The sequence below is a fragment of the Vanessa tameamea genome, chromosome 26, assembly GCF_037043105.1.
Source record: "Vanessa tameamea isolate UH-Manoa-2023 chromosome 26, ilVanTame1 primary haplotype, whole genome shotgun sequence".
Lineage (NCBI taxonomy): Eukaryota > Metazoa > Arthropoda > Insecta > Lepidoptera > Nymphalidae > Vanessa > Vanessa tameamea.
The window spans coordinates 4,055,465-4,082,263 of record NC_087334.1 but is presented as its reverse complement, the minus strand read 5'-3'; the positions used below and the strand labels follow the sequence as shown (position 1 = coordinate 4,082,263).

At 34.0% G+C, this 26,799-nt stretch overlaps 2 protein-coding genes across 5 annotated transcripts in view; one reads left to right on the top strand and one right to left on the bottom strand.

The window, feature by feature from the left end:
• Nucleotides 1–896: 896 nt before the first annotated feature.
• On the top strand, nt 897–1,688 carry LOC113393397 (protein lethal(2)essential for life-like). The gene has a single exon (XM_026630269.2). It carries the CDS (start codon nt 1,026–1,028, stop codon nt 1,569–1,571), a length of 546 nt encoding a protein of 181 aa, XP_026486054.1. The 5' UTR covers nt 897–1,025; the 3' UTR covers nt 1,572–1,688.
• Nucleotides 1,689–7,691: 6,003 nt separating this feature from the next.
• The window catches only part of Gfrl (Glial cell line-derived neurotrophic family receptor-like), a 233,255-nt gene continuing 214,147 nt past the window's right edge, over nt 7,692–26,799 (bottom strand). For 3 of the 4 annotated variants that reach the window (XM_026630013.2, XM_026630021.2, XM_026630030.2), the window contains 10 exons: nt 26,234–26,491; nt 24,574–24,811; nt 23,951–24,091; nt 12,552–12,757; nt 11,753–11,931; nt 10,940–11,233; nt 10,173–10,380; nt 9,768–9,913; nt 9,289–9,411; nt 7,692–9,001 (listed from right to left, as the gene is read on the bottom strand). In XM_026630013.2, the coding sequence (XP_026485798.2) occupies nt 8,234–9,001; nt 9,289–9,411; nt 9,768–9,913; nt 10,173–10,380; nt 10,940–11,233; nt 11,753–11,931; nt 12,552–12,757; nt 23,951–24,091; nt 24,574–24,811; nt 26,234–26,491 (2,561 nt within the window). In that variant the 3' untranslated portion in view covers nt 7,692–8,233. The remainder of the gene's footprint in view (nt 9,002–9,288; nt 9,412–9,767; nt 9,914–10,172; nt 10,381–10,939; nt 11,234–11,752; nt 11,932–12,551; nt 12,758–23,950; nt 24,092–24,573; nt 24,812–26,233; nt 26,492–26,799) is intronic. The other variant, XM_026630037.2, reaches the window with a different exon arrangement.

Here is a 26,799-nt window from a genome sequence, read left to right as displayed (position 1 = left end):
CTGATCTATCTCAACGCAAAAGCGCGTGAACTAGCGAAGGTTCGAGAAATTACTCGGTGCACCGAGCAAATCGTTCGAACTTCGTATGTTCTAGACGTAACCGGTCGGTGACACGGCACCAGGGGTGATCAATTGCGGTCCGCTGATTTTAATATCAGAAACGATATTTTGTTTTGTAAAATGTGATATTATTATCTCAATAGTAGGTGGTTCTGATATAAATCGTTTAAATATAATTATACTTTTAAATTTAAAATAATTATATAAAATAAGCGAAAAGTGCTCGCAAGAGGTAATTTGTGTGAAGTATATTTTTATTTATATGTTTATATTATATATATAATATAAACATATAAATATTATATTTGATAACAAAAGTTGTTTATTAAAAATATTAAAAAAATGCTTTATTAAGTTGTCTTTACCTTAACTTTTGTACGTTTTTTATTATATCACATCATGTTACGTAATGTTCTTTTTGGATATATATTTTGAGTTTTAAGTTCTAATATTGTTTATGTTTCGTTTGTTTACAATATAAATTATTTTTGTTGCTTTTTTTTACCTATCAACTAAAATGACTAATATATTTTAGAAGGAACATAACATGTTAAACTAAGAAAAAAAGTCAACCTCATAATGTTTATTTGTTATTTATTAACCACAATATTGTAAATTAGATTAGTTCATAACACATTTGAAAATTCTGATATACAATATAAATTTCAATAATATTATTTCATTTTAAATCAAAGTTTACAATACAATTTATATTTAAAAGTCACTTGAATACCCCTGTCAATACACTCACACAGATACAATTAACATCTAGAATTATCTACTCCATACTAGAGGGCGCTGTTAGTATAAAAACAGCTGCTCGCGGTAACGCTCTTCAGTTTTGAATTGAACACAACGCGAAACACTTGAACTTCAAGTCATTTTGAGTGTCATTTGATAACTCTCATTATCAACAACTTCTACGCGCATTCCTTCTTTACTTGTAAAGGATATAAGGCAAAAAAATGTCTCTTTTACCATACCTGTTTGACGACTTTCCGGTCACACGTCCACGCCGTCTCATGGACCAGCACTTTGGTTTGGGAATAACACCTGATGACCTGCTGACAATTGCCGCTGGCCCGTTGCTTAATAGGGAATACTATCGACCATGGCGTCAACTAGCTGCTGCCACACGAGACATCGGTTCCAATATCAAAGCCGACGCTGACAAAATCCAGATTAACTTGGATGTCCAGCACTTCGCGCCAGAGGAGATCTCTGTAAAGACCGTTGATGGATTCATCGTGGTGGAAGGAAAGCATGAAGAGAAACAAGACCAGCACGGTTATGTATCTCGTCAGTTTGTGAGGAGATATGCTCTCCCAGAAGGCACCTTACCAGAGACCGTCGAATCGAGGCTGTCTTCAGATGGCGTGTTGACGATAACAGCCCCGAAGAAGGTTCCAGAAGCAATCAAGGGAGAGCGGAAGGTTCCCATCGCGCAAACTGGACCAGTCAGAAAGGAGATCAAGGATCAGAGCGAAGGAACCAATGAGAAGCCTCAGTGAAATGTTAACTAAAAGTATTCCAAAGATGGGCAGTGCCATAAGACTGATTTTTGTTTTTTAATTTTCATGTGAATTGGATTTTTTCAATAAAAACCTTTTTTTAAGTATTTTTTTTTACTTTTTGTTTTATTTAAAGTAGGTTTTTTTGTTAATTTGTTTTGTACTTTCTTGGTTATCGTAAGAAGTTTATTTTTAAAACAATATTTTAACAATATTCCAATGTTTATTATGAGGTTATTTAGTATCAACACCTTTTTTTTTTTATTAATAATTTGATATAAATATTGTCTCGTATATTTTATTGTTTTTTTTTTTATGAAACACTATATTTCATTTATTCAATAAATGTATTTTTATTTACGTTTTATTGAATTCACTGTTGCCTTCATACATTTTTATTTATGATACACTTAATATTTTATCTAATGTTGGTATTTTTTAAAAAAAAAAAAGTGATATACTTATTACTTTAGAGAATGTTTGTTATTTTGTTCAATATAATAGTTAAAACTAACAATAATATTTCAGAAATCATTTATAATCATTATTCTATATATAGTTTCAATGACAATAAATATCATAACAATAAATATAGCCAAAATTTGTGCAAGTGTATTTGTTCTGTTTCGTTCCCATACATTCATAATACGTGTGAAGTGTATTTAAATTTTTCGGGTATATTTAAATAAAACTCTTCATAATTTTATACGAATCTTTTTATTAGCTACAACAAAATGACAGAACCTTGTAAGTGAATAAATAATACAATATATGATTTCAATGTACGTATGTAATAGTGTATAAAACAGTTTTTACTTTAGAAGCTCTGTTACCGCATATCACTACTGTGCTCTGTATTTTTTTATCAATATCGGCTTGAAAATTGAATCCATAGATATAAATATTAAATATATTAGCAACCAACATATGCCATACATTACGCAATGTCATAAGGCTGAAAACAAAGTTACATAAGTAGCATAATTAAAAAAAAAATCTGCTTTTTTAATAAAAACAAAATGAACGAAATAGTATTGAATAATTACGATTTTTTTTATCTGTTAGGATATGTCAAGGTATGGAATCACCCAAGCGTAAACGTCGTAACAGGATGTCGTTATAATCTCTAAAGACTAGAATCATATTTCTTAGTTACTCGTATTACCTCTCGGCTTTGATGGATACATAGCTTTAAATCCACTTATTTTAATGAATTTGTTGTTAGAATACTAATTAAAGGTGTAAGTAAATTGTTTTTGTTTTATTTATATTACATTCATATTATTTTTACAATATTTTTAATTTATTGTTACCCACTTATGCATAACTGCATACTTGAAAAGAAAATTAAATCAATACAATGAAAATTTAAATTTACCTGATCAGTAATAATTTAATGTCATCAAATATATAATTCATATATATTATACATCAAAATAATCACGCTTTTATATTGTTAGTATAAGATTTTTTCCAAGCCGATATTAAATATTTCTACATTCTTAAAACGTATTGCTATACATTGAGTCTACATGTTTTTGCACATCAAATTTGCACTAAACATAGATAATTATATAGATTCCCCGATTTTCGTAAATAAATATGAGATATTTTTTTTCCTTAGATCCCTCGTGACGTACAAACATCGTGAAATCAATATTAACTATCAGTGGAACTAACACACAACAATTTAAAGCGACAGATTAAAAAATAATCCTTACAATGATTTTCTTATACCATAGGTGTCATTAAAAAAAATAGTTAACTTATAATGTATTATGAGTGATATATAACGTATTATTTAATTTATTTACTTTAAGTAATAATATATATGTATGTTATTCATTGCTACATTCATACTTATTACGAGTAGGTATCTAGTACCACATTTAGTTTTTCATTGCATTTTTAATAATTATATGTTTTGAAACATCTTAAGGAAAAAATGTAGTGTAATTATTATTACAAGAAAAATAATTTAATCACTGCACGAAATTCATTCTAGAATGAATTTAGTTAAAAAAAATTGTCTGGATGTTGATATTTTAGAGGCATATCTAAATTTAGCGAAAAACCAATTAATTAGTCACCTACATCCTCTAAATGATACAAAGTACATTGATCTTACGACAGTTTAAAAATGTTGTCAGTTTATTAAATAAAATAAATTATTTTCGTAGATAAGTAAATAATTTTTAACATCACCAGAAACATGAGTGTAGTAAACTTATATAACAAAAAATCACACATTAAATTTTTTTTCCCAATGAGTATGCCGTATTCAAAAAAGAAATTATTTTTACTAAACTATCTGTAATTTGGTTCAAATAATTAGATTGACTTCAACTGATATCACATCAAATACTAGATATACAACAATATAGGTATATGCATACAAAATATAACATGTAAACCCAGAATTAAATAAAATATTAATTAATTTTGTAAGTATAAATGTAGCAATTAACTTATTTAAAAATGTGTCCTGTCACCATTTTACTGTGATACAATAAATAATTTACGATCTATTTTTGAATATCTTTCTCGACAATGCACATACAATAATACATAACAGAGTAATCATCGGTGATTTTTAGTACAATTTTGTTAAATATTTATATAATACTGTTACAATAAACATCTTAAAGTTTTAAAACATTACTTGTGCAGTGCTCTGTGTAAATAATTTAACAATTTTTTTTAAAATTTAAATAATATTTTGAAGTTCTTTTAAGTGTCAGTAAAATATCATTTTTATATTTATTTACATGGAAGGCATGAGGCGTGCAATTCATTTATATATTTAAAAGATTCTGCAATATAAAATTTTAGTAACATCAATATAACTTGTCTAATTTAAAATACGAAAACAAACAGGAACGAAAATATAGAAACGTTGAAATTTAGAAACATTTTACCTATTTTTATATTAATATCTAGTTTTTTCTATTTTCTAGGTTACGCCACTTTGCCTTGTAACATCTAACGCTAGGAATAAGTATAAAATTGAGCCTTGTTGATATGTTTCGTTAGAACAAGTTCGCTAAATGTTCGTGTTAACAGCAAAATGTTAGTTGCAATAGTTAAAAAAAAAAATTACATAAAATTGATATAAATACGCTCATGTATATACACGAAAATGTTATTATATATATTGATATGTATATATTTTGATATTATAAGCATTAAATCTAACCACACTTAGCCATTAGTAAAGAATTCTACTTATAAATATTATTCATTTATTATAATAAAGGTTTTATATGTATAAGTTTTTAAATACAAACGAAGTCTATAACAGATTACAGATTAAAAATATATAGATATTTGGGTAAAAAAATCAATAGTAACCATTTTTCGTTTGAAAATATTAATCTAGATATGATTAATATTCCAAAAAATACTTTAAAAATCTTCCGTTGAACGTTTTAAGTTACCGATTCTTTTTGGAGTCGATGTTACCAAGGATTAAGCTTTATCTTTCATAGTTTTTATATTAAATATCGGTAGCTAAAAGCAGGTCAAATGAGAGAATGCCTCATAGAGAAACAAGTGATGAATCGCACAGTTTTTTACCCTGAGTGGTGGATTTATACGTCTTCAGACTGTCAAAGATGAGAACGCGGCGAAAAATGGCCGCTACACACACTAGTAAAGTAGTGTGCCGTTTGGTGAGTGTAAAGTGTAGCTGTGACGCACACCAAGATAATCAAGTTAACTGGTGTGTTTTAGTTATCTGTAGAGCGATACTATAAATAATCTAAGTTTCGATTAAATAAATTTATAATCGGCGTAACGAGAAATATAACAAAAAAATACAAGGGATTCAATTCCCCTTATTTATTAGGTTTATCCTTACGGATCTGCTTTTTCAAATCGTACTGTTACTCTCGTGGTAAACGTATCAAATGACAAAAGTAATTATCAAAAGCGGTTCACAATTAGCGTAGCAATCGAGCTGTATACGAAGATAAACATTTGTTTTGGATGTCGTCTAAATTTAAATTCATATCATTCGAAACTAACGATTTTTGTTTGTAACTAAAATGTAAACAAATATTTTTGTAGTAAATAATCAATCTCTCAAATTATATCCAAAGTTAACATAATCCACTAGTTGGCGTTTAGGGTTTTTTTTTATCAACGTTTAGTAACGTTTCTTTACAAATAGTTGATTTGTATAAATTATGTTAGTTCGTAAGACCTGAAACCCCCCAGTGGTTAGAACGCGTGCCTCTTACCGATGATTGTGACGTCATATCACGTAAGCACCACAAAATTTCATGTGCTTAATTTGTGTTTATAATTCATATTTTCTTTCTATTCGAAATTCTGCCACATGTTTACCCAGCAACTCGCATTGGAGCAGCGTGGTGGAATAAGCTTCAAACCATTCTCCTTAAATGGAGAGGAGGCCTTAGCCCAGCAGTGGGACATATACAGGCTGTCACCAAATCATATCGTTTTCTTACAACCTTTTTTTACAGTATAAATTACAATACAAGGACGTACTACTAATTTGTAATATGTTACTTATTTTTAAAATTAAATTCTTTTCTCTTGGTTAAGGCAAATGCCATACAGCCTTTGACTTTGATATGTATCGTTGATATTATATTTTATATAGATAATGACTAAGTGTGATACGCGAGTTTTATACAACAAATAAATAGTATTCCATTAAATAAATATTACAATTAAGGCATTATTTATTTTATATTATACCTACATATGATAATATTACAATTGCAATTTATTTATACGATAAAATAGCATGTTTGACCTTCTTTGAAAATTAGGACTGTTAATGTACTTGTCAAATAATTGATATATTGTATATTCTTTGATTATTTATATGTATTGATGCACTATCGGAACGGAGAACGCGTCGAAAATCGTGGCTAACAGTTGGCCACTAGTAAAGTAATATGACGTATGGCGAGTGTCAGGCGTAGCCGCCACGCACAGATAATAAATGTGAAAAACTTGAAAACAAGACGCAGGTCTCAAAGAGTTTGTATATGAAATAGTTTAGACAGGTACTAACACATCTAATTTATTTAAAACTCTTTCGAACACAAGAATCTATTCTACTTCAAATTAAAGCTTCTCTTATTACCAATTCAACGCATTACCCTTTGTAATGTACCTGATATACAATTTTCTAAGTGTCTTCTACATAATATATTTAGTTAAACGACGGGCAAAACTTCGCAACAATCAATTTTAATCACCATTAAGCTAAATTTGCAACAAGTACCACGGGCGTAGCCAGTTAACGGCGTCGAGTGGCAAGGCAGAAAAGGTAAATAAAAGGTGCTGGATATTTAGGTAACCCAGATTAGGGTAAGCGCCCTTATCTTTGCATATTGTCTAGCCCTTCCGAGATTAAAAATTCGGTTCTGTACGATTTATTTCTATATTTAAACCAATCATCGGCTTCGTCTGTCTGAGTAATGTGGATTTTAACTAAACTCGATCCGAGACATTATCTTTTGTCAAAATTGATTTGTAGGTTTGGTAATATTAACTATCTTGTCTTTTGCTCAACTGCGAATTGGTACATATGAAACTCGATCGAAATGTTAAAGTGAATTAATAATAGAATAAAGGGATTATGAGAACCAGAAAGAGTTATAATTTTTTTTAATTATGTCTCAACCCCACCAGTCACTCTTTACAGTCTAAAATAATCCTGACTTTTTAAACCATAGGAAAATGAAATATCGTACTTATAACTCATAACATTTAACGTAATCATAAGTCATACCAAACAGTATGTAAAAAGTTCTTCCAAGAAGACGACAAGCTCGAAGGCCAGCGAAGATCTGCTGATGTTCAGTAAAAATATAAAATAACGCCACAATTTATAAAAATAAAATGTAAAAAAAGGCACGGGCAACTGTGAGCCCGTGGATGTTGTAAAGTAAATAAAAAAAAATAAAAAATAAATAAAAAAAAGTATGTAAAAAGTATGACTTTGTAAAAAGGAAAAAAAAATTAGGTAATTTTCAGACTAGCCTGTATGTACTTCGACCTTCATTACCAATTAAGTTATTCGATATTCGAATCCGTTCAACAAAATTAGGTGTGATTACAAACCTCCAAACATTAAACTTTACATCAAATTAGGTTCATAGATCTCAGTTCTGTCATAGACAACAACTCCCCTTGCTCATTTTGCCCGTGTGTGTTCTAATCGTGCGTTCACATTGATGACAATAACCTCTACTTACAATTACCTAACAGAAAGGCGCATTTTCTACAACAGACTACTCCTATCTAAGAGATCCAACATTTTTCGTTTCAATTAACATAATCACCACATATAATTTTACATACATTACAAAACATTTAAACAATAAAAACATCGAATATCACCTGGATAAACACTAAACACGAAAATATCAATATCAATAAACTAAGTGACACATAATAATTACACTAATTAAACTATAAAAGAGAAACAAGAAGCTGCAATAGCTACTACTGTACCTAAAACATTAATCATTGAAGTAATAGAAAAGAACTCTAACAGTGTAAAAGGCATAGTACACTTATTTACAAAACCCAGCCTTAAGATCGACCTACAAGCACCAGTTCTAAGTCGAAAATAAACGAAATACACTTAACTATGATATGTTTAATTATCATCTCAGTCTTCATACTACTACTAGAGTCAGTCCTAAGCTAACGGATTTTACAATCCCATAAGAAGAGGACGCGATTTTTTCAAAACATAATTCACCAAAAAGCTTCTCCGAATTTATAATAGTACATCCAATTTCATAATACACATCTCTAGAAAAATATTTAGGTATAATTGCATTAGCAACAAGTTCATTTAAATTAGTAGATATTGTAATACTCACAGCTTTAATGATATGTTTCGTTTCCTTACATTTATTTACATCTATGTCACTTACAACTATGATATCTTCGGTGATATGTTTTACTTGTGCGTTTTCTAAAGCGAGTGCATCGTGCGAAGTATCAATACAATTTACAACAACTACTGTATCGTATTTTATAAATTCTTCATAACATTCCAAAATAGATAAAAAATCTTTTATAATATAATTCTCTGAGAAAGGAACAACGTCTAATGAATTTGAAGGTGAGAATCGTTTTGTGCTAACCTTATTGATATTCATTAAATTCGTTAAACAATTGACGATATTCTTGAAAAAGATGATCGTTTTGAAGAAGGAGATTAATTGTTGTAAGTTATAGATAATGGTGAGAATGGTGATCATAATATAGAGGGTAATGTTGGGGCCGTTGGAGTTGATTGCAGAGCTGGGGGGTGCGGGGTAGACGACGTCGACTTCGGCAATTTTGAAAATAGAAAGGAGGAGATGAGACGAGATGTCTTCGTGTTGCGAGTTGATGTGAGACTTGACGATCTTTAAGACGTCGATGCATGCCTCCTAGAAAAAAAATATCTTACCGTATTAGCTAGAGCAGATTATAATTTTCATTCAGTAATATATAATCATTTCAATTTATTCCTAAAAGATCATTAAGATTTGAATAGCAAGATTAAACACTATACACCAATTTTTTAGCTTACCATAATCAAAAGTCGCCCAATAATTGAATTTAATTAATATTTAAAATTTCTAGCTGCCATTTCTATTCCGTTCAGTCCATCAGGCTGACATTGCTGAATATCGTTAGGAATGTGAAATGTAATTATATACAAAAGTGGTCATACCTTTTCTCTATCCAGAAGACCTTCACCAGCTTCTCGGAGCGTATCCTGTTCTTTTTGCGGGACGCTGGCAGATATTATTACATTTTCGTTGCTTATATTAAACAGGGTAAGGGTGCAGTTTGTCTGAAAATGAAATAATATTTTTTTAAACACTTTATAAAGAATAAATAAAACTATGTAATGTAAAAGTGTCTCTTATTAAATAATTTTCATATTCACTGGTACGAGGCAACTCTTGGCAAAAGGGACTTTCCAAGGTTGTTGGCGTATTAGCGATGTTAGGAATGGTTAATACTTCTTATGACACCAATGTCTATGGGCCGTGGTGACAATTTACCAATTTGCCCGTCTTACCAACACTATAAAAAGAAATAAATACTTACTAAATAATTTTATTACAATACCAAATTAATACTATAATAAACCAAAGGAATTTTCATCGATTTAGGTTTGTATATCCGCAATCACTTAACGCTTACTTCTCCGTGATGTACAATATGAAGATATTGCTGAAGTAGACGAACGGCATCCTCAGCACCGAGCCCGGTGTGTGGTCGCAGCAGTGCCTCATCTACTGCGCTAAACCCGAGCAACAGGTACACTCCTTCGGGAAGCTTATATTCTCCTGAAATCAAAAACATGTAAGTGAGATGTTGGTAGATTTAAGTAGGTTTGAAGTCTTAAAAGAGTTTAAGCTCGTAAACCCAAGTCGGTTTATCTTATTTCAGTTTTTCTATTTCTATTGTTTAAGGGTGTATCGTATTTTCCGATTTCGTATATATAGTAACATTTGTAACTAGGTATAATCATTTTAATCTAGGTATAATAAATAAACGATAGGGTGGTTATCGTCGAGGAGACGTCGGCGTGCCTCGTGCACTGACCGGGGTTGGGCCGCATGCAGATGAAGGAGCCGGAGTAGCAGTAGCAGCGGCCGCGGTAGGCCTGGTAGGCGGGCGCGGCGTGCGAGTAGTGCGCGAGGCGCGACGAGCACGGCGCGCGCGGCACGCACGCCACCTTGCACGACACCTGCAGCGACGCCTCGCACACGCACAGGTCCGTGCACTCCGCCAACTCCGCCGAGCGGTACAGCTGCGATGTTACACCGTCAAATTTACAACTCTTCTTCGAGTACAATAATAGTCTATGATTTGTAGTATTTTATTACAATTTTTTAATAAATATTTTAAGCTTATTAATGACGGCTAATATTCTTTGACTCGGGACAGTTTTTGTTTAATATTATACTAGTTGTCGCTCGAGATATCGTTCGCGTTTTAGAAGTTGGTCGTCAGATATAAATAAGTAGCGTATGTCCTTCCTTGGGGTTTACGCAGAACCGTCGCTTCAGACTCAGACAAAAGTCATCAAATTCGGTTAGGCCGTGACAGAGCAACAAACAGACAGAGTTGCTTTTGCATTTATAATATTAGTATATGTTATAGATTGCGAATAACATTGTAAGGTTCCCCTCAATATGAGAAAAAAAAACCCTGAACTTATATTGTACTTTCTCTCGACTAATCTTTTGAAAAAAGATATTGAATGTCTATTATCGTATGTAAATAATTATTCATGCCTAAATATTTAATTAAATATATTCGAATATGCAATCGGTAATATAATTTGTCTTCTAGTGATACAAACTCACTCGTCTCGTCTCCCCCATCTTAATATACTGCGCTTGGTCATCACTCTCCGGTTTTTTCACAATGCAATACTTCGCCGGTTCTAATGTTGTTGTCGGACGCGGTGTCGTCGTTGTCGTCGTTGTTGTTGTTGTACTTGAAGTAGTAGTAGTGGATGTTTGGGTAGTGGTTGTTGTGGCGACTGTCGTCGTAGCCGTTGTCGTTTCGATAACAGGTTCAGATATTTGGGCAACCTCATTCGGACCTATCGTTTGCTCTGACATTGTCGTGATAGGGCTGAGTTCCTCTCGGTTTTCCTTTAAATTAAAAATAGTGACAACGTAATAAATATTTTATTAACAAGTCATTTAAATGTCTCGTTGGTCTAGTGGCTAGGTATTGGGCTGCAGATTCCGAGGTCCTGTATTCAAAAGTCGGGCCGATAAAAAAAAATTGGGTATTCTTTTCAAAAATTCTTAGTAACAGCCCGGAGTAGTAAAAGCCGTTACTCTTTCGGAACTTATCGTATCAGATTTGCCGTCCAATCGGATTATGAGAGTGAGGAAATAGAGAGTGCACCTGTGTTTGCGCACACACTTGTGAACATACATAACATACATACTTGCAAATATACCTAATGTTATGTACATATTATATGTCGCAGGCGTCTAGCTTATTAGATATTCAATAAACAGTCTGGCTTTTTTATTAAACGAACTCAGATTCATAATGTCGTAAGTTACAATCAAAATTTCTAGAAGGTATAAACCAGAACCAAAAAAGTGGTAATACACGATACGATTTTTTCAAATAAAAAAAATCACTAAGAAACATACCTGCATTACATTAACTTGCGATGTTCCATGTTGGGTTGTATGGCGATGATGGTGAGTGGTGGTACGATGGTGGATTGGGGGCTCGGGAGGTAAGGTTATGTATCTGATACCATTGTCGAAATGGGTAGTAGTGTGGAGCGATCCGTAGGTCTTAACATGGTAGTCGCTTTGAGATTCAACTGCAAAAAAGGTTAAGTTAGGTTAATTATTATGTTATTAATAACTTATTAATATTTTTTTAAATTTTCCAACGTCCGTAAAACAAGATTAACTAACTATTTCTGAAGTTATTAAAGCTTCTAATGTAATGTAACGTTTAAATCGAAATGAACGAAATCATAATCATTTATAACTTCTACCTATACGACAGGTCGTATAATAACCATTATAAAAATTACACACTGATATAATTGACCTTGAATAAATATAGTTATTTATACAAATATGAAAAAAATATATATATATTTATATAACTCTCATATAGTATTTTAACGAAGCGACCCCGCCCACGCTCGAGCATTTAAGAAAATCCAAATTCATTTAAGAATCGACATTAGATATTTGAAATTTAATAAGCAATAGTATATCGCTAAATGTCCCACTACTGGGCTAAGGGCTAAGGGATTTCTCTTCCAGAAGAAGGTCTGGATATTATATCACTTCGCTGCTCCAATGTAGATCGGTGGTTGAAATTAGAAACATGGAGGTTTCCTCACTATGTTTTCCTTCACCGCCGAGCAAGAAATTAATTTTATTAATAAATAAGCAAGTGTAATATTTGGCAAGAAGAAATTCTTACCGACACAAGGATTCAGCCATAATAGCCTCTGCCAACCGAGACAATCGTATAGTTGCGCGAAGTCAGTTCCTCTACAAGCACACGCGGCCCTCAGCTGGGTTCCAAGCACAGCCACCACTGCAGCTCGACAAGCGGCTGGAGATCCAGCGCAACCTTGAGTCACAGCGTCCACGGCGCACCATTGCTCGTAGTTCTCCAAACGGATTCTGGGAATTCAAATAGTTCGGATAAAATATTTGTTCATTTATTTAATTCCTCATTGTACACCACTGATATTCTAGCCATGAACTTTTTCCCGTAAAACGACTGGAAGAAAACCAGTGAGTATGAAAGTAAATAAGTTATTAAATAGTACATAAAGTATTGTTTTAATATATATATATACTAATATTATAAATGCGAAAGTAACTCTGTCTGTTGTTCTTTCACGGCTAAACGAATTAAATGAAAAATTTCGTATGAAGCAAGCTTAACCGAACCAAGGACTACTATTTTATGCTTAACACTTAACACGACCGACCTATTAAACGCGAGAGAAGTGGCGGGCGACAACTAGTATTGAGATAATAAGCGAGAATAATCTTATAAACTCGACAAGTAGAGGTGAACTGATACCACCAAGTTTTTGATTCCGCAAAGTCAATACATCCTTCTTGGTTCGAGATAATCCCTTCAATAATAAGATTCCATAGATATTTTTAAGTTTGTTTATTAATAAATTTAAATCTTATTTGTTATAATAGAAGAATATACAAATGATTAAATAGAGGACTTTGTATTCGTTGTCTATATCTATATTAATATTATAAATACGAAAGTAACTATGTGTGTGTGTTTTTTTTTTTATGTTACCTCTTTACGCTTCAGCCGATGAACCGATTTAGATGTTTTGAGTCTCGCGGAAGGACTAGGCTACTTTATTTACTTTTACTTTTTACTTTTACCCTCGAGGGGGTTAAATGTTGGTTCATGGTTCGTGTGCTAAAAGTAAAGTTTTATAAATTTCGCGCCAGTAATTTCAGGTTGGAGGCTCAGCTATTAATTATTAATTTAATAAACACGACAATGAAATTTAATTGATAGAAAACCGTAGCTACCGAGTTTCTTCTGTCTCGGTAGAATCTATATTCCAAGCCGGTAGTAAATTTTTTATCTTGTATAATGACAATTCAAAAGAGTTTGTAAGAGCTTTTAATAATTTTACACATTTTTTTTATTTTCATATTTAAATAATTAAGAATACGGTTGAAAAATGAATGCAATAATTATATTATTTTGATTATTTTAACGAAAAATTTTAATATCAATATCATAAGATTATATACAAAAACAAAATTCTGAAATAATCTTTATAGTTTTATGTTAGATTTGCTGAAGATATTATATTGTTAAAGAAATTTTATATAAATTATATTAATAATATACTTGATGGTAGGGCTTTGTGCAAGTCCGTCTGTGTAGGTACCACCCACTCATCAGATATTCTATCGCCAAACAGTAGTACTTAAAATTGTTGTGTTCCAGGTTGAAGGATGAGTGAGTTATTGTAACCACAGGCACAAAGGAATTAACATCTTAGTTCCCAAGGAATGGTTAATATTTCTTACATCGCCATTGTCTATGGGTGACCACCACTTACCATCAGATAGCCCATTTGCCCGTCCACCTACCTTTATATGTATACCATAAAGAAACTTAATATCTTAAGTAAATCGAATATGAAACTCGAATGCAAAAACTTTCATTTTTCCGTCAAATTTCCGACATACAAGAGGAAAAAATTGAACTGGAAAATTGAAAACTAGAAACAAGGGACCACTGGCAAGTCTCATTACGGTCAACTGTAAATTGATTGGTCGGCCTGTCAATCCGCTTTAACAGTGGAAATTCCCTCGGTTCGGCGGTCCGGTGATAGTCCATAACTACATACATACATACAAAGGTTACGAGTATCGAGTTTAACTATTTAAATTACATAGTCTTTTAATTTCACAGTACTATATTGTGAGAACTTATTATTGTTGATGTTATAGTGCATTAAACACAAATAATCATAAATTGACAAATAAAAACAAAAACGGTGCGTTTCCTTATGTACGCGCGTGAGATGTTTTACTTCTTCTGCTTAATTATAAATAAATAAATAGATAGAAAATAGAGTTGCTTTCGCTCTGTATTAAATAACATTCAATGAAAAATCAACAACGTTTGAGAATATGTTGTTTACACCTTTAAAGACGTATCACTTTGTATGTTACCCAAGTCAGATATTGATTTTAAGTGCTTAGTGATAAGTAGATGGTGTAACTTTTCCAATAAATAAATAAATAAAAATAAATAAATAATTAAAAGACAAAATGGAATATTTTTATTACTTATTTCATATGAATAAAAACGGTAACTAAAAAGTATATACATATAAAACCGTATATATACCGTAAAGAGACGAAGAGAAAGTATAGAGAGGGGAGGATCGCCTGGAGGGGTCATAACGCTTCTTCCCTACGTGACGATTTCTGCCAGTTTTTCTACTCTACCATAAGCCGTCTAAAAGAACTTCCTTCCAGTATTATTAACCTACTTATTAATAATACTATTGATTAATATAAATTTTGATAAATATATATATATAAATATATTTTGAGCGATTAAATATAAATATATATATATATATTTTGAGCGATTTGACACGTAATTGTCAGTTTAGCGGGCGACTTTAACGTGTAGTATTAATGTTACCTGCGCGCGCATCATAAAAAATTTACTCCACATTTCTCATAACGTCCCAAGCGGGGTATAACTTCAAAAAGTGCACAAGGGCTTATTTAAATAATTGTTATCACTCGCGACAAACTTTGTATCACTCGTGAAATTTCGAAAATCGAATTCCGGTGGCTGTTCGCTATTGCGTTATACGTATACTAATCATTTGAACCGATGTGACTCAGTGATTAGAATACGTGAATATTAACTGAAGATTAATGATTTATCTCACAATTCGTCGAGTCCGAGCTCAACGGTGAAGACATTGTGATGAAACCTGCATATATCTTATAAAATTTTTAGTTACGTGTGAAAATGCTTAAAAAATAGAAGGTACATCTAATTTATTAAAAGTATTTCTATAAATTGGTTCGATAATATACCTCATTTAATATTTGATTTAATGAATTATATACCGAAATTGTCAATTGCGTTTATTTCTGAAATAGTATAATCCTTGGTTTAGCTTCTCGTAGTTATGATAACGAGGAGCTGAACTGTACGACCTCAGTATGCCTTCAATTATGCAAGTGTGGTTGATTGAAACGGTTCCGGAGACGACAACAGGCTTCGCAACAATTAAATTCAATACTTCAATATTAATTTTGACAATCAATGTAACGAAATAAATGATAATATTATTGTTGATTGATATCAAGACAAAAAAAAAATGTTTATGTCAATTTAAGAGTTAATAAATTAATAAATTTTAATGTAACCTTTTTTACGTAATTTCCTTTTACAATATTAGTTTTTAAAATTATGTAAACGTGTATTAACATGTTTATTATCGTAGTAACATAATCAAAGTTAAGGTTGTCTGGGCAGCACAGTCTTGGTGAGCTTTGTAAGCCCGTCTGTTTATGTACCACCAACTCATAATACATCTTATCGCCAAACAGCAATTTTTAGTATTGTTGTGTTCGAAGGGTGAGTGAGCCAATGGTCGGTGACCACTTAGCATCAGGTGGTCCATTTGTTTGTTTACGGAGTCGAATCTGAATAAGGAATATCTCGATTTTGATTTTTCGATTTTTAATTAATCTAATGATACAAATACTTAGTCCAAAAAAAGAAGCTAAATTTATGATCACACTAGTTATTGTATGACAAAATAAAAATAAAAACTGACATACTTTTATCATCTATGATATACATTACTCAATTACAATTCAAATAATTCAAGATCTTTTTTATACCAACAGATATGATAACACTGCACCCCAAAGCGACGTACTGAGGTCCCTACACGCACACATTGACAAATATAAACGTGTACAAATGGAATTTTGTATGTGAAGTCCTTTTAAAATCCTTCTCCTAAAGCAAGCTTTGTAAATTTCAAATTACTCGGTCTTACGTTAATTATTTGTTTTGCATATGTATGTATTTGATGGTGTCTCGCCTTCATTCGAACTGGAGCCTTGTTATAAACGAACAAGGTTCATTATTGGGTACAAATAAATATTGCCATTGCCTAATTGAACTTTCGGAAACAGGTCTCGTAGCGACGAGGAAAAACAAGGCTGTTTCATATTTGCTTCTACCTACCCTTTGCCATTTAACGTATTATCTGATCTCGAGCCGTGAATTTTGAAATTCGAAATTCGAATGTGTTTAATTCGATGGTTTTTTTTATAATAATTTATTTGTAAAGTAAAATTGCCTTTCATTTTCAGAAGGCGTGGGGCTTGTTCCACCATGCTGCTCGGATGCGGGTTGATGGATATGATACACGTGGCAGATCCACATTCCTCACGTCAGGTTTCCTCGCGATGTTTTCCTTGACCGATGAGCACAAGATGAATTATAAATAAGCACATGAATTAACCAGTGCTGGTCCTGGGTTTCAACTCAGAATCATCTGGGACATTACAGTACTATTATTTATTTAATAAAATATTAAATTAAAATTCCTTTATTCATCTTTATTATTGATAATCTTTGTTTGAATATAGAAGTAATCCCTACATATTGCGTCAATACAAACAGCCGTCGACGGGTCTGTCGGTTTGTCTGAACGGGATTAAATCAGAAACTACCCAGCGGGTTTTCAATACGGTAATGGAAGGAATATTAAGCTGTAGAATAAATTGAGGCTTTGTAAAAATTGATTGAAATATGACAATTATTGTTGAACATGTCTTTAAAAATCATGTCGAGTACGTTTAATTTAATGGTGTGCGTTACGAAAACCAAGAGAATCGTATGTCGATATTTTAGTTTTATGTATACCTTTATTCGAGCTGTGCGAAGCCGGAACGTGTAGCAAGCAACAAATAGTACAAACTGCCACTGGTTTGGAAAGGAAAATAATCTAACCCGAGAATGGCCGGCGAAAGAATTTCAGCAAGTAAGTGTAATTTCTTTTACGTGGCTGACAGTTGAGTCGACTGGCAGAAATCGTCACATATGCTTTCGCCCCCCTCTGGGAGACCTTTTCCTTTCTGTATGTAGTGTATACGGTTTTATATAAAATTATTTTTTTTTGACATTTTATATTAACATTGTAACTTTATCATTGTGATTTAATTATCTTCAAACAACAATAACATTAACAGCCTGTAAATTTCCCACTACTGGGCTAAGGCCTCCTCTCCGTTTGGAGCATATTCCACTACGCTGCTCCATTGCGGGTTGGTGGATACACATCTGGCAGAATTACGTTCAAATTAGACACAAGCAGATTTCCTCGCGATGTTTTCCTTCACCGCCGAGCACGAGATGAATTATAAACACAAATTAAGCACATGAAAATTCAGTGGTACGTGCCTGGGTTTGAACCCGCAATCATCGTTTAAGATGCACGCGTTCTATCCACTGGGCCATCTCGGCTCCTCAAACATTGATCATTTATTGTATTGTGTAATATTTAATACATAATATAAAGCGAAAGCTACTTCATTTCGACTTAGTGTCCTTTGATTCTTCTCGTTTTTTATTATACTTATATAAGTGATTACGTCATTCATCTCGATATTACAAATGTAACGACAAAAAATAACTTATTAACATTTCATAAAGATTGCCGGAAACGTGATTTTAACAAAACAACGAAAGTTATAACATATCTAGAATCCAGTTAATTCTCTTTCATCGGTTTTATATTTAAAAAAGGATTATTTTATTAAATTCGAAACGCGAAATAAAAGTTTCAATGACACAAACGATCCAGACAGAGTAATTGGCTATAGTGGCTTATTATTTCAACTCTCGTGAACGATATTTACAATCTCACTGCATTCGGTCATTCGTTCCAATCGACTCCATTCAATTTAGGCATGCTCGATTTTGCTGGCGAAATTTATTCGAAAACCTAAGAGTAAGTAAGGGTCGCTGCACATTTATGAGCATGATTTTTTGTTCGTCTGTTTTTGACGTATATATTTTTTTAATTTTAATAGTGTATACAGCTTATAAAACACCAATGAAATATTAGATAAAAGTTGGTATACAAGATGTATTTTTGTTAATGTATTTTTATGGCGTGGATTGACATTGATGAAATGGATTACTTTGAGTTTTAATTTTGAAGAATTATTTTTATAAAAATTTAATGCAAGCTTGATTTTTTTTATTTAATAAAATTAATGATACACGTCTTATATTACAAAGATATCGGCACGACTCACTCACTGATTGTTATTAAATCGGACTGGAAAAATATCAAATGGCTTCAACGGCCTAACGTGCTCTGGAGTGTTATTGAGAACATTTTGACCGATCCCATTAGTTTTATTGGTCCGGATCTACTGCTTTATAAGCTATCTACTCCAAAGAGGTATTTCTAAGTGGAAGAGCCAAGCTACACCAACACCAGTAGCTTAAAAGGGCCATGCTCGAACCGGGTAATTACCACGCTCTCACAGATTACCGTCGTGAAACAGCAGCTGCTGTGTTTTGTCAGGTGAGTGAGAGTTCCGGATGCCCATAAATGGGGATTGGTCTGGGTGGTTGTGCTATATTAGACAGCCGTTTGGGCTCGCAAGTTATCGATGCATTATGTCACTTGTCCTGGAGGTCAGCGGGATCCGAAGAAACGGTGCTCCGCTAGCCGCCCGTGGTTTGTAGGGGCCCCAACTAGCGTACTAGCCCCACGTGAAAGGCTGCCCCGCCGGCCACGCATAATCCCGGAGTTGCTCCATCGTGCCGGTTGGCGACCGGATGGAGAGGACCCGATGGCGACTCCCGGGGGTGTTCGGGCGTCCCCGCGCTCTCCAAACAAGTTCCCCATCGGTGTATTGTTCCTTGCGGGCTGCTTGGCTCCTGGTTTGGTACTGCTGTCAGCGTCTTCGTAACTTGGAGGATCCTGAACTTTCTGTTTTATGGGTTCTGATCAAATAGTTTACGCCAGTGTCTACCGTTCGCATAGCGGGGACCAGGAGACGACTAGGGTTTTTAACCATCTAAGTGAAGCTGCAGATTCGGTCCATCGACGCTTTCTATCTGCGCAGTTGGTGTTTCTTGGGGACTTTAATGCACACCATGAAGAGTGGCTGTACCCGTATAGTGACACTGACCACGCTGGAAGAAAGTGGATTGGGATGAGATGCGTCACTTTTTCGCCTCTTATCCTTGGAGGCAGGTATGTTTTTCTTCTAGAGATCCATTGTGCTGCGCAGATGCTGTCTCGAGTGTGATTTATCAAGCTATGGAGTATTTTATTCCTTTTGCTGAAGTATCCCTTGAGACCAAAGCTCGCCCGTGGTTTAATGCTGAATGCCTCTTAACTGAAAAGCGTAAGCATGGAGCCTGTTTATCCTGGGCTGACGCTCGTAAAAGCAAAGCCTTGGATGTCCAGGCAAAGAAGAAAACATACAACGCAGCTACTAAATCTTGTGAAAAAGAGATAAGAAAAGCTCGTTTTGACCACATTGGCCGTATGGGGGGAAATTTAGTCTCTTTTCCCTCAGGGAGCAAAGCTTTCTGGAGCCTCGCCAAGTCGGTTGAGAAAAACTTCTGTCGCTCTTCGCTGCCTCCTCTGCACAAACCTGACGGATCCCTGGCCCACAGCGCTAAGGAGAAGGCAAATTTATTTGCCAATCTCTTCGCAGAGTATTCTCGTCTGGACAGCAACGGTAAGTGTCCACCTCAATTACCTCCGTTTAGCCCTAAAATGAGCGCCGTTAAAATCCACCAAAAAGAGGTAATTAAATGTTTGCTGAACCTGGATGTTAATAAGGCCAGTGGTCCTGATGGCATTCCAGCAGTGGTACTGAAGTGTTGTGCACCCGAGTTGTCCTCTGTTCTGACTCGTCTATACCAACTGTCTCTAGAAACTGGTAAAGTTCCGAGATCCTGGAAGCTTGCTAATGTTCAGCCTATTCCCAAAAAAGGAAGCCGTGCAGACTCAGCCAATTACAGACCTGTCGCGATCACCTCTATAATCCGTAAGATTATGGAGCGTATCTTAAATAATCGTCTCCTAACATATCTTGAAGCAAACGAGCTGCTTAGTGATAACCAAAATGGCAATAGCCGTTTCATTAGACATCTCAAAGGCCTTTGACCGGGTCTGGCACGAGGCACTACTTAGTAAGCTTCCAGCATACGGCATACGTACTGAGCTCTGCGATTGGATATGTGACTTCCTGAGGGAACGGTCGATTCGAGTTGTCTTGGATGGCTGCTCTTCCGATCTAATGGCAATCAATGCTGGGGTACCTCAGGGATCTGTTCTCTCTGCGACCTTGTTTCTGTTGCACATAAACGATCTTTTAAAACCTGGTATTATTAGCTACGCCGATGACAGTACCGTAATTGAGAGGTACGTGTCCAACTCGCGAGCTAGTCCAGAGGAAATGCGGTCCTTGAGAGAGTTCATGATTGAACGGGTGAATGAGACATTGCAGTGGGTGTCCGATTGGGGTGACGCCAATCTTGTCCAGTTCAACCCTTCCAAAACACAGGCGTGTCTTTTCTCCGCGAAAAAGAGTAGCTTCGATTTAACACCCACTTTCGAAAGTGTATCCTTACCGATTACTAATCATCTAGGGCTTCTAGGTATTACCATCACCTCTAACATCAACTTTGGCCAACAAATTGAGTCTATGGCACAAGCGGCGTCCAAGAAATTATCAATTCTTTCAAAGGTTCGGCGGTACTTCAGCTCTGAACAGCTGCTTAATCTTTACACTGCCCAAGTTCGATCCCGCATGGAGTACTGCAGTCATCTCTTGGACGGTGCAGCCAAATATCATCTGGAAGCTTTGGATTCAGTTGACCGAAGAGCCCGTAGGTTAATTAGCAACGAAAAGCTCTCAAATAGCAGACTACACACCCATGAGCATCGTCGTCGAGTTGCCAGCTTATCAGTTTTTTATAGGATACACTTCGGAGAGTGCTTGAAGGCTCTTTTCCAACTGATCGAGCCATCTCCATTTCTTTATCGGACTACTAGGCACAGGCAAAAGTTTTATCCATACGTTGTTGACATACCCAAAATTCGAACTAAACGTTTTGATAGGTCGTTTTTGGTGAGAGTCGCCAAAATTTGGAACGATCTGCCTGGGTCTATTTTTCCTGATGAGTTGAGTTGAGAGCCTTTAAGAGTAGACTGAACAGGTTTCTTTTGGATGGGCGTGTACCACCTTCGTCTTCATCTAACCTTTCCATCATGTGAGATGGAAGACAAACGCCTATTCCATTACAACTATAAAAAAAAGAGGACACAGAGAGAGCACCAAAGTACTAATTTGATTGCTATAGAATTTTGACATAGTAACCACTACGTGAAAGTATCGTCGTGGAATGGGAAGCCTTCCAAGTGATTACGGTAAAAATAGTCAAATATATACATAATAATTAAAATTTGAAGATTTGGTTCTCTCCGGTAAGGGTATATTTTCGATGGTACGTTAGTTTTTTCTTTGACTATGGATAAGTGTAATGTTTCTATATTGCATAAATTATTTTCAATATCGTTTTTTTCAAGCAATACTATTTCATTTATTCATCTCTAAATAACATAACCTTCGATATATAATTCTAACATTTCGTCTAGCTTTTGACTTTCGTTGAACCAGATTTGATGGTTCAACGATGAGGTGGAAAATACCCGTATATAGGTCTTGTGTGAGTGATGTCTAACATACGTCGTGGTTGCATCGAATGTTCCTCTCTGATAATACTATGAGAGCGCAAATGTGATTGCGATTGACATCTTTGTATATTTTTTAATTCATTTAGCACTAATTAATGTTGATCTTTGATCAATGTTTGCTCAACTTGATTTGCTTCGATTTCTGATACTTTGAAAATAAATTATTGAAATCAAAATTAAGATATTCCTTATACAAGTAGATAAAAAAATCACTTTTGAATAATGCTACACCATTGAATGCAATATTTTATGTCACCAGTTTGAAACGTAGATTCTACAGAGAAGAATTAGCCATGTCTATACCATTATATGATACATTGACCCTTATTTTCTCTTTATCTTTATTAGAATATTCTCTTTATAAGGAATTTAAACAGTTGAAAAATATACTAGCTAAATGTAGATGACATTCAACCTTTCCGTTTGTAATAATATATCTTAAATTCGCTTGAAATAGGTTCGTATTATAAGATGTTGCAGTATTGTCAACTATTTTCTGAATTGGCACTGCTTCATATCTCAAAAAAAATATAAGTCTGATACAAAAACAATTTCATAAACATATTTATTTTATTATGAAGTCTTTAACGGTTACAATTCTATATATTATATTTCGAGATTAATCAAATTAAATTTTATATATAATTTTGTTTTAAGTATTTTTCGTTTATGTTCATACATGTAAATAACTTCACCAGATTTTTAGCGTATAAGGATAACAGTTGTCCGTATCGTGCGGATTACGTTAGACGTCTGAGGCATTTTAAAATGGATTCATTACAGAAACGCCGCTCCGTTAACGATCTTTTATTTCTACATAAATTAATAAATGGTAAAATAAAATCGCCAGAACTTATATCTAGTATTAAATTGCATGTCCCACGTAATCTGCCTCGACACCCTATTAAAAATACGTTCGCTATACCTAGACACCGTACGAATACAGAGAAATTCTCGCCTATTACTCGATGCATCAGGACTTACAATTCTATAAACAGACTTGAAATAGATATCCACTATCAAAAACCCTTTAGCTTATTAAACGCTATAAGTGGGTAACATTGTTTGTTTTTATTGTAATTTTATTTTTATTTTTAGAGGTTTATAATTGTTACGTTTTTATTAAGCCTTAAGCCGTATCCTTTGCCTAAGTTTATGCTTGTTTAGTTACTATTATTATTATTATTAATTTAAGAGTGTATTACTTTTATTGTAATTCAATAGTGCTGTAAATACCTGTAGTGGTGTATCACACTGCATTGGTCCGTGTACTTTTGATTGAATTATTTTTGTGAATATGTCGATGGTGTTTCAAATAAATAAATGTATCAGATACATCAAACCAACGCAATTTATATTTAAGTTATAAAATAAACAAATACGTTCGTAAACAAATACGTTAAGTTATAAAATAAACAAATTTGAATGTATATGTACTACACTCATAATAAGAAATAGAAAATATTTCCTCAGTCTTTGCTCGAAGAGTGAATCGAGTTATACTATAAAGAGATTTTTGGTTGAAATAAATTACCTGCACTCCGGATCTTCTCGGCAAGCATGCGCCAGGGTATGGCAGGCGGGGAGGGGTGAGCCGACCGGCGGTCGCTGGGCGCAGGACGGGTGCAGCCTCTCTTGAGCATTCATGCATGAATCTTCTTTATTGTCAGTTTTCCTGTAAGCGTTATTATATTGAGAGCAAAAACCTTTGACGTTTAAGGTATTTAAATGGCTGGTTATGTCTGAAAGGCTTTGAATGCTTACAATATTGAAATATATTTTTACTACGACTATTCGTAGTTTTATTTATTGTTGGATATATTTCTGAAATTACTCCTTCTAGTTTTCATATATTGAAAACTTCACGAGTTTTTTTTTTCTTTTATTAATATAGGAAGCGAGACCTGCAAACAGACCAGCTGTAGATTCTAGTGTTATGACCCTTGATCTTCTTATTATTATTAATACATTAATTAATTACACTGTCAATGTTACGGGGGTGAACCCTCACCGACAGATAATCCTCTTGCCTCCCTATACATATAAAAAAAACTTAACTAGACGAACCAGCATAGAACTCTTATCATTATATGGTACTATTTATGTTATATTGTTTATATTTCTAACTATTTTTTTACAACTGAAAAAATCACTAACTTGCAAAGACAAAAGGCGATTTCAGTATTCCATTGCACTCCCGGTTTCCTATAAAACCCACGCAGCGCAGTCATGCACCCTTCGCGGTCGCAGTCGGTGGCGTGGCATTTCTGTAGTACCGGCGTAAGGGATGCTACACACTCGCCGTCTTTGATGCACGTGTCCAGCGCCACGTGGCATGTTGATTGTAGCGCCACTTTGTCATCACCTGCTTTACCGTTCTCTTTGGCAATCCTCTCTGTTGGTCGGTGGTTCATGTTAGTTATGTGTGTGTGGTTGTGATGGCATCATGTGATTTAATTGGTTTAAATTCGTTGTCTGTTTTACTATTTGTCGTTTATATGTGTGTGTGAGACAATAACACATGTACACAGGTTATATTGTTTTTTGTTTTCACGTTTATTTTATTGTTACGTGACTGACTTAATGTTAGATTTATATGAGATTTAATAGTAATTATTAGAATATATTTTGATATATTATAAATTACATATATTATTTTTATTACTTACAAATACCCTCGATTTTATATTTCGTCGAAATTTGAAATTATTTTTGATATAATGTTAATTATATAGAATATTGTTTAGTGTTTATATATAGCTTCTTTTTTTAAATAATTTTAATAATTAAATACATTTTTATAAGAATAATTCAAATTATAATAAGAATGTTATGTATTAAAATAAAAAGATGAACGGAAAAAAAATAGTACAACTAAAATACTGGTTTATGGAAATAAAATACAAGACAAGTGTGGGATAAATACTTTAATATACTCATGCTTAAGAAGAAAAATATAAAATACTGTGTTATATAAAACGATATAATAAATTATGTGGAAATACGTGATTTATAATTCGAAAACGTTCGTCTTAAACTCAAAGGATAACCAGCGACTTATTTATGAATTAAATATTCAATTATCAAGCGATATTAGTTTACATGCTAAATATATTGATCGTTTTAAATGTTTTCACTTACGTACATACTTTAACGACTCGAGGATCTTGTATTGACTTACCGTTGAGCAAGATTTCAATAAAGATCTCGCGCTATCTGACAGTGCTATCCAATAAATCATGGCTGATAAATCTTTAAATTTTTAGCTTAAATTGCGAAGCTTCCCCGAGATTTACGCGTTTAAGCGCTTTAACAAATCGTTCCTTTTCAACTAATTCTTCTATCTTATCTCGGACCAGGAAGATGAAAGCAGATTTTAAGATTTCTAAAGCTCTAAATTAAACCTCTCTAAGTGTTTTCACTACGCAAAGCTTTTATCAAGTTATTTCTCGTTTTAACATCTTCCATCTGCATTTTATTATCTACTCTTCTAAATCCGATCGTGAAAGATCTACTAGAGTTTTAACGGGGTTTTAATGAGAGAAACGAAGGGAATGAATGAAGAGTGGACTCACGGAAAGTGCTATGAAAAGGGTACCACCGTGTTTTCGATGATATATTACGGGAACCTCTAGGAATGTACAATTTTGAAGCTGGAGTGTCAAATACGATATCTATGGTTAGGTTGTCTGTTGATTGTGTACCTATTCGTATTATCTTTAAACGTATTGCTTTCATTTTCTCAACTAATCTCTCAATTGTATTAACAATTACCTTCTGCTAATGTTTGTCTAGAGATTAGGAAACGTATACGTACGGTTTTCATCAATGTATCCCTGTCCGTAGACTGTCTTGGTCGCGTACAGTGGATCTTCACTCCCCCCCGGTTCGTGATTCCAGCGGTGGTAATGGTGCCCGTGGGGCTTGTAGTGGGGGCTCGAGTAACGATGAACGTGGGTCATTATTTTATCCGGCGCTATTAGGTTGCCGTCCTGCGTTATCGACATACCGCCAATCCATGACGTCACACCCGTTGCGTTCCGATTCGCGGTGCGTCCGTCGGACATCAGTTTTACTGGAATTGCATCCGTATCGCTTAGCTGTGGGAAGCGACTACCGGTCCAAAGCGCGAAGGTACTCACTTAAGAGCGATCGCACAGGGCCGGTTCGGCATAATAATAAAAACCCTATTAAGTTAAAAAACGACAAAAAACAACGATATCGACAAAATTACGACAAACAACGGGCAAAAAGTAAAATTGCGTTAAAATTTCAAATTCGGTCTCTGATAATATTAGCAAGCCTTCCTGAACGGCGGTTTCGTCGATTATCATCAAAGCCAAGTCTATGCCGCGCAGTAACCATAGAGATCGTAGAAATAGT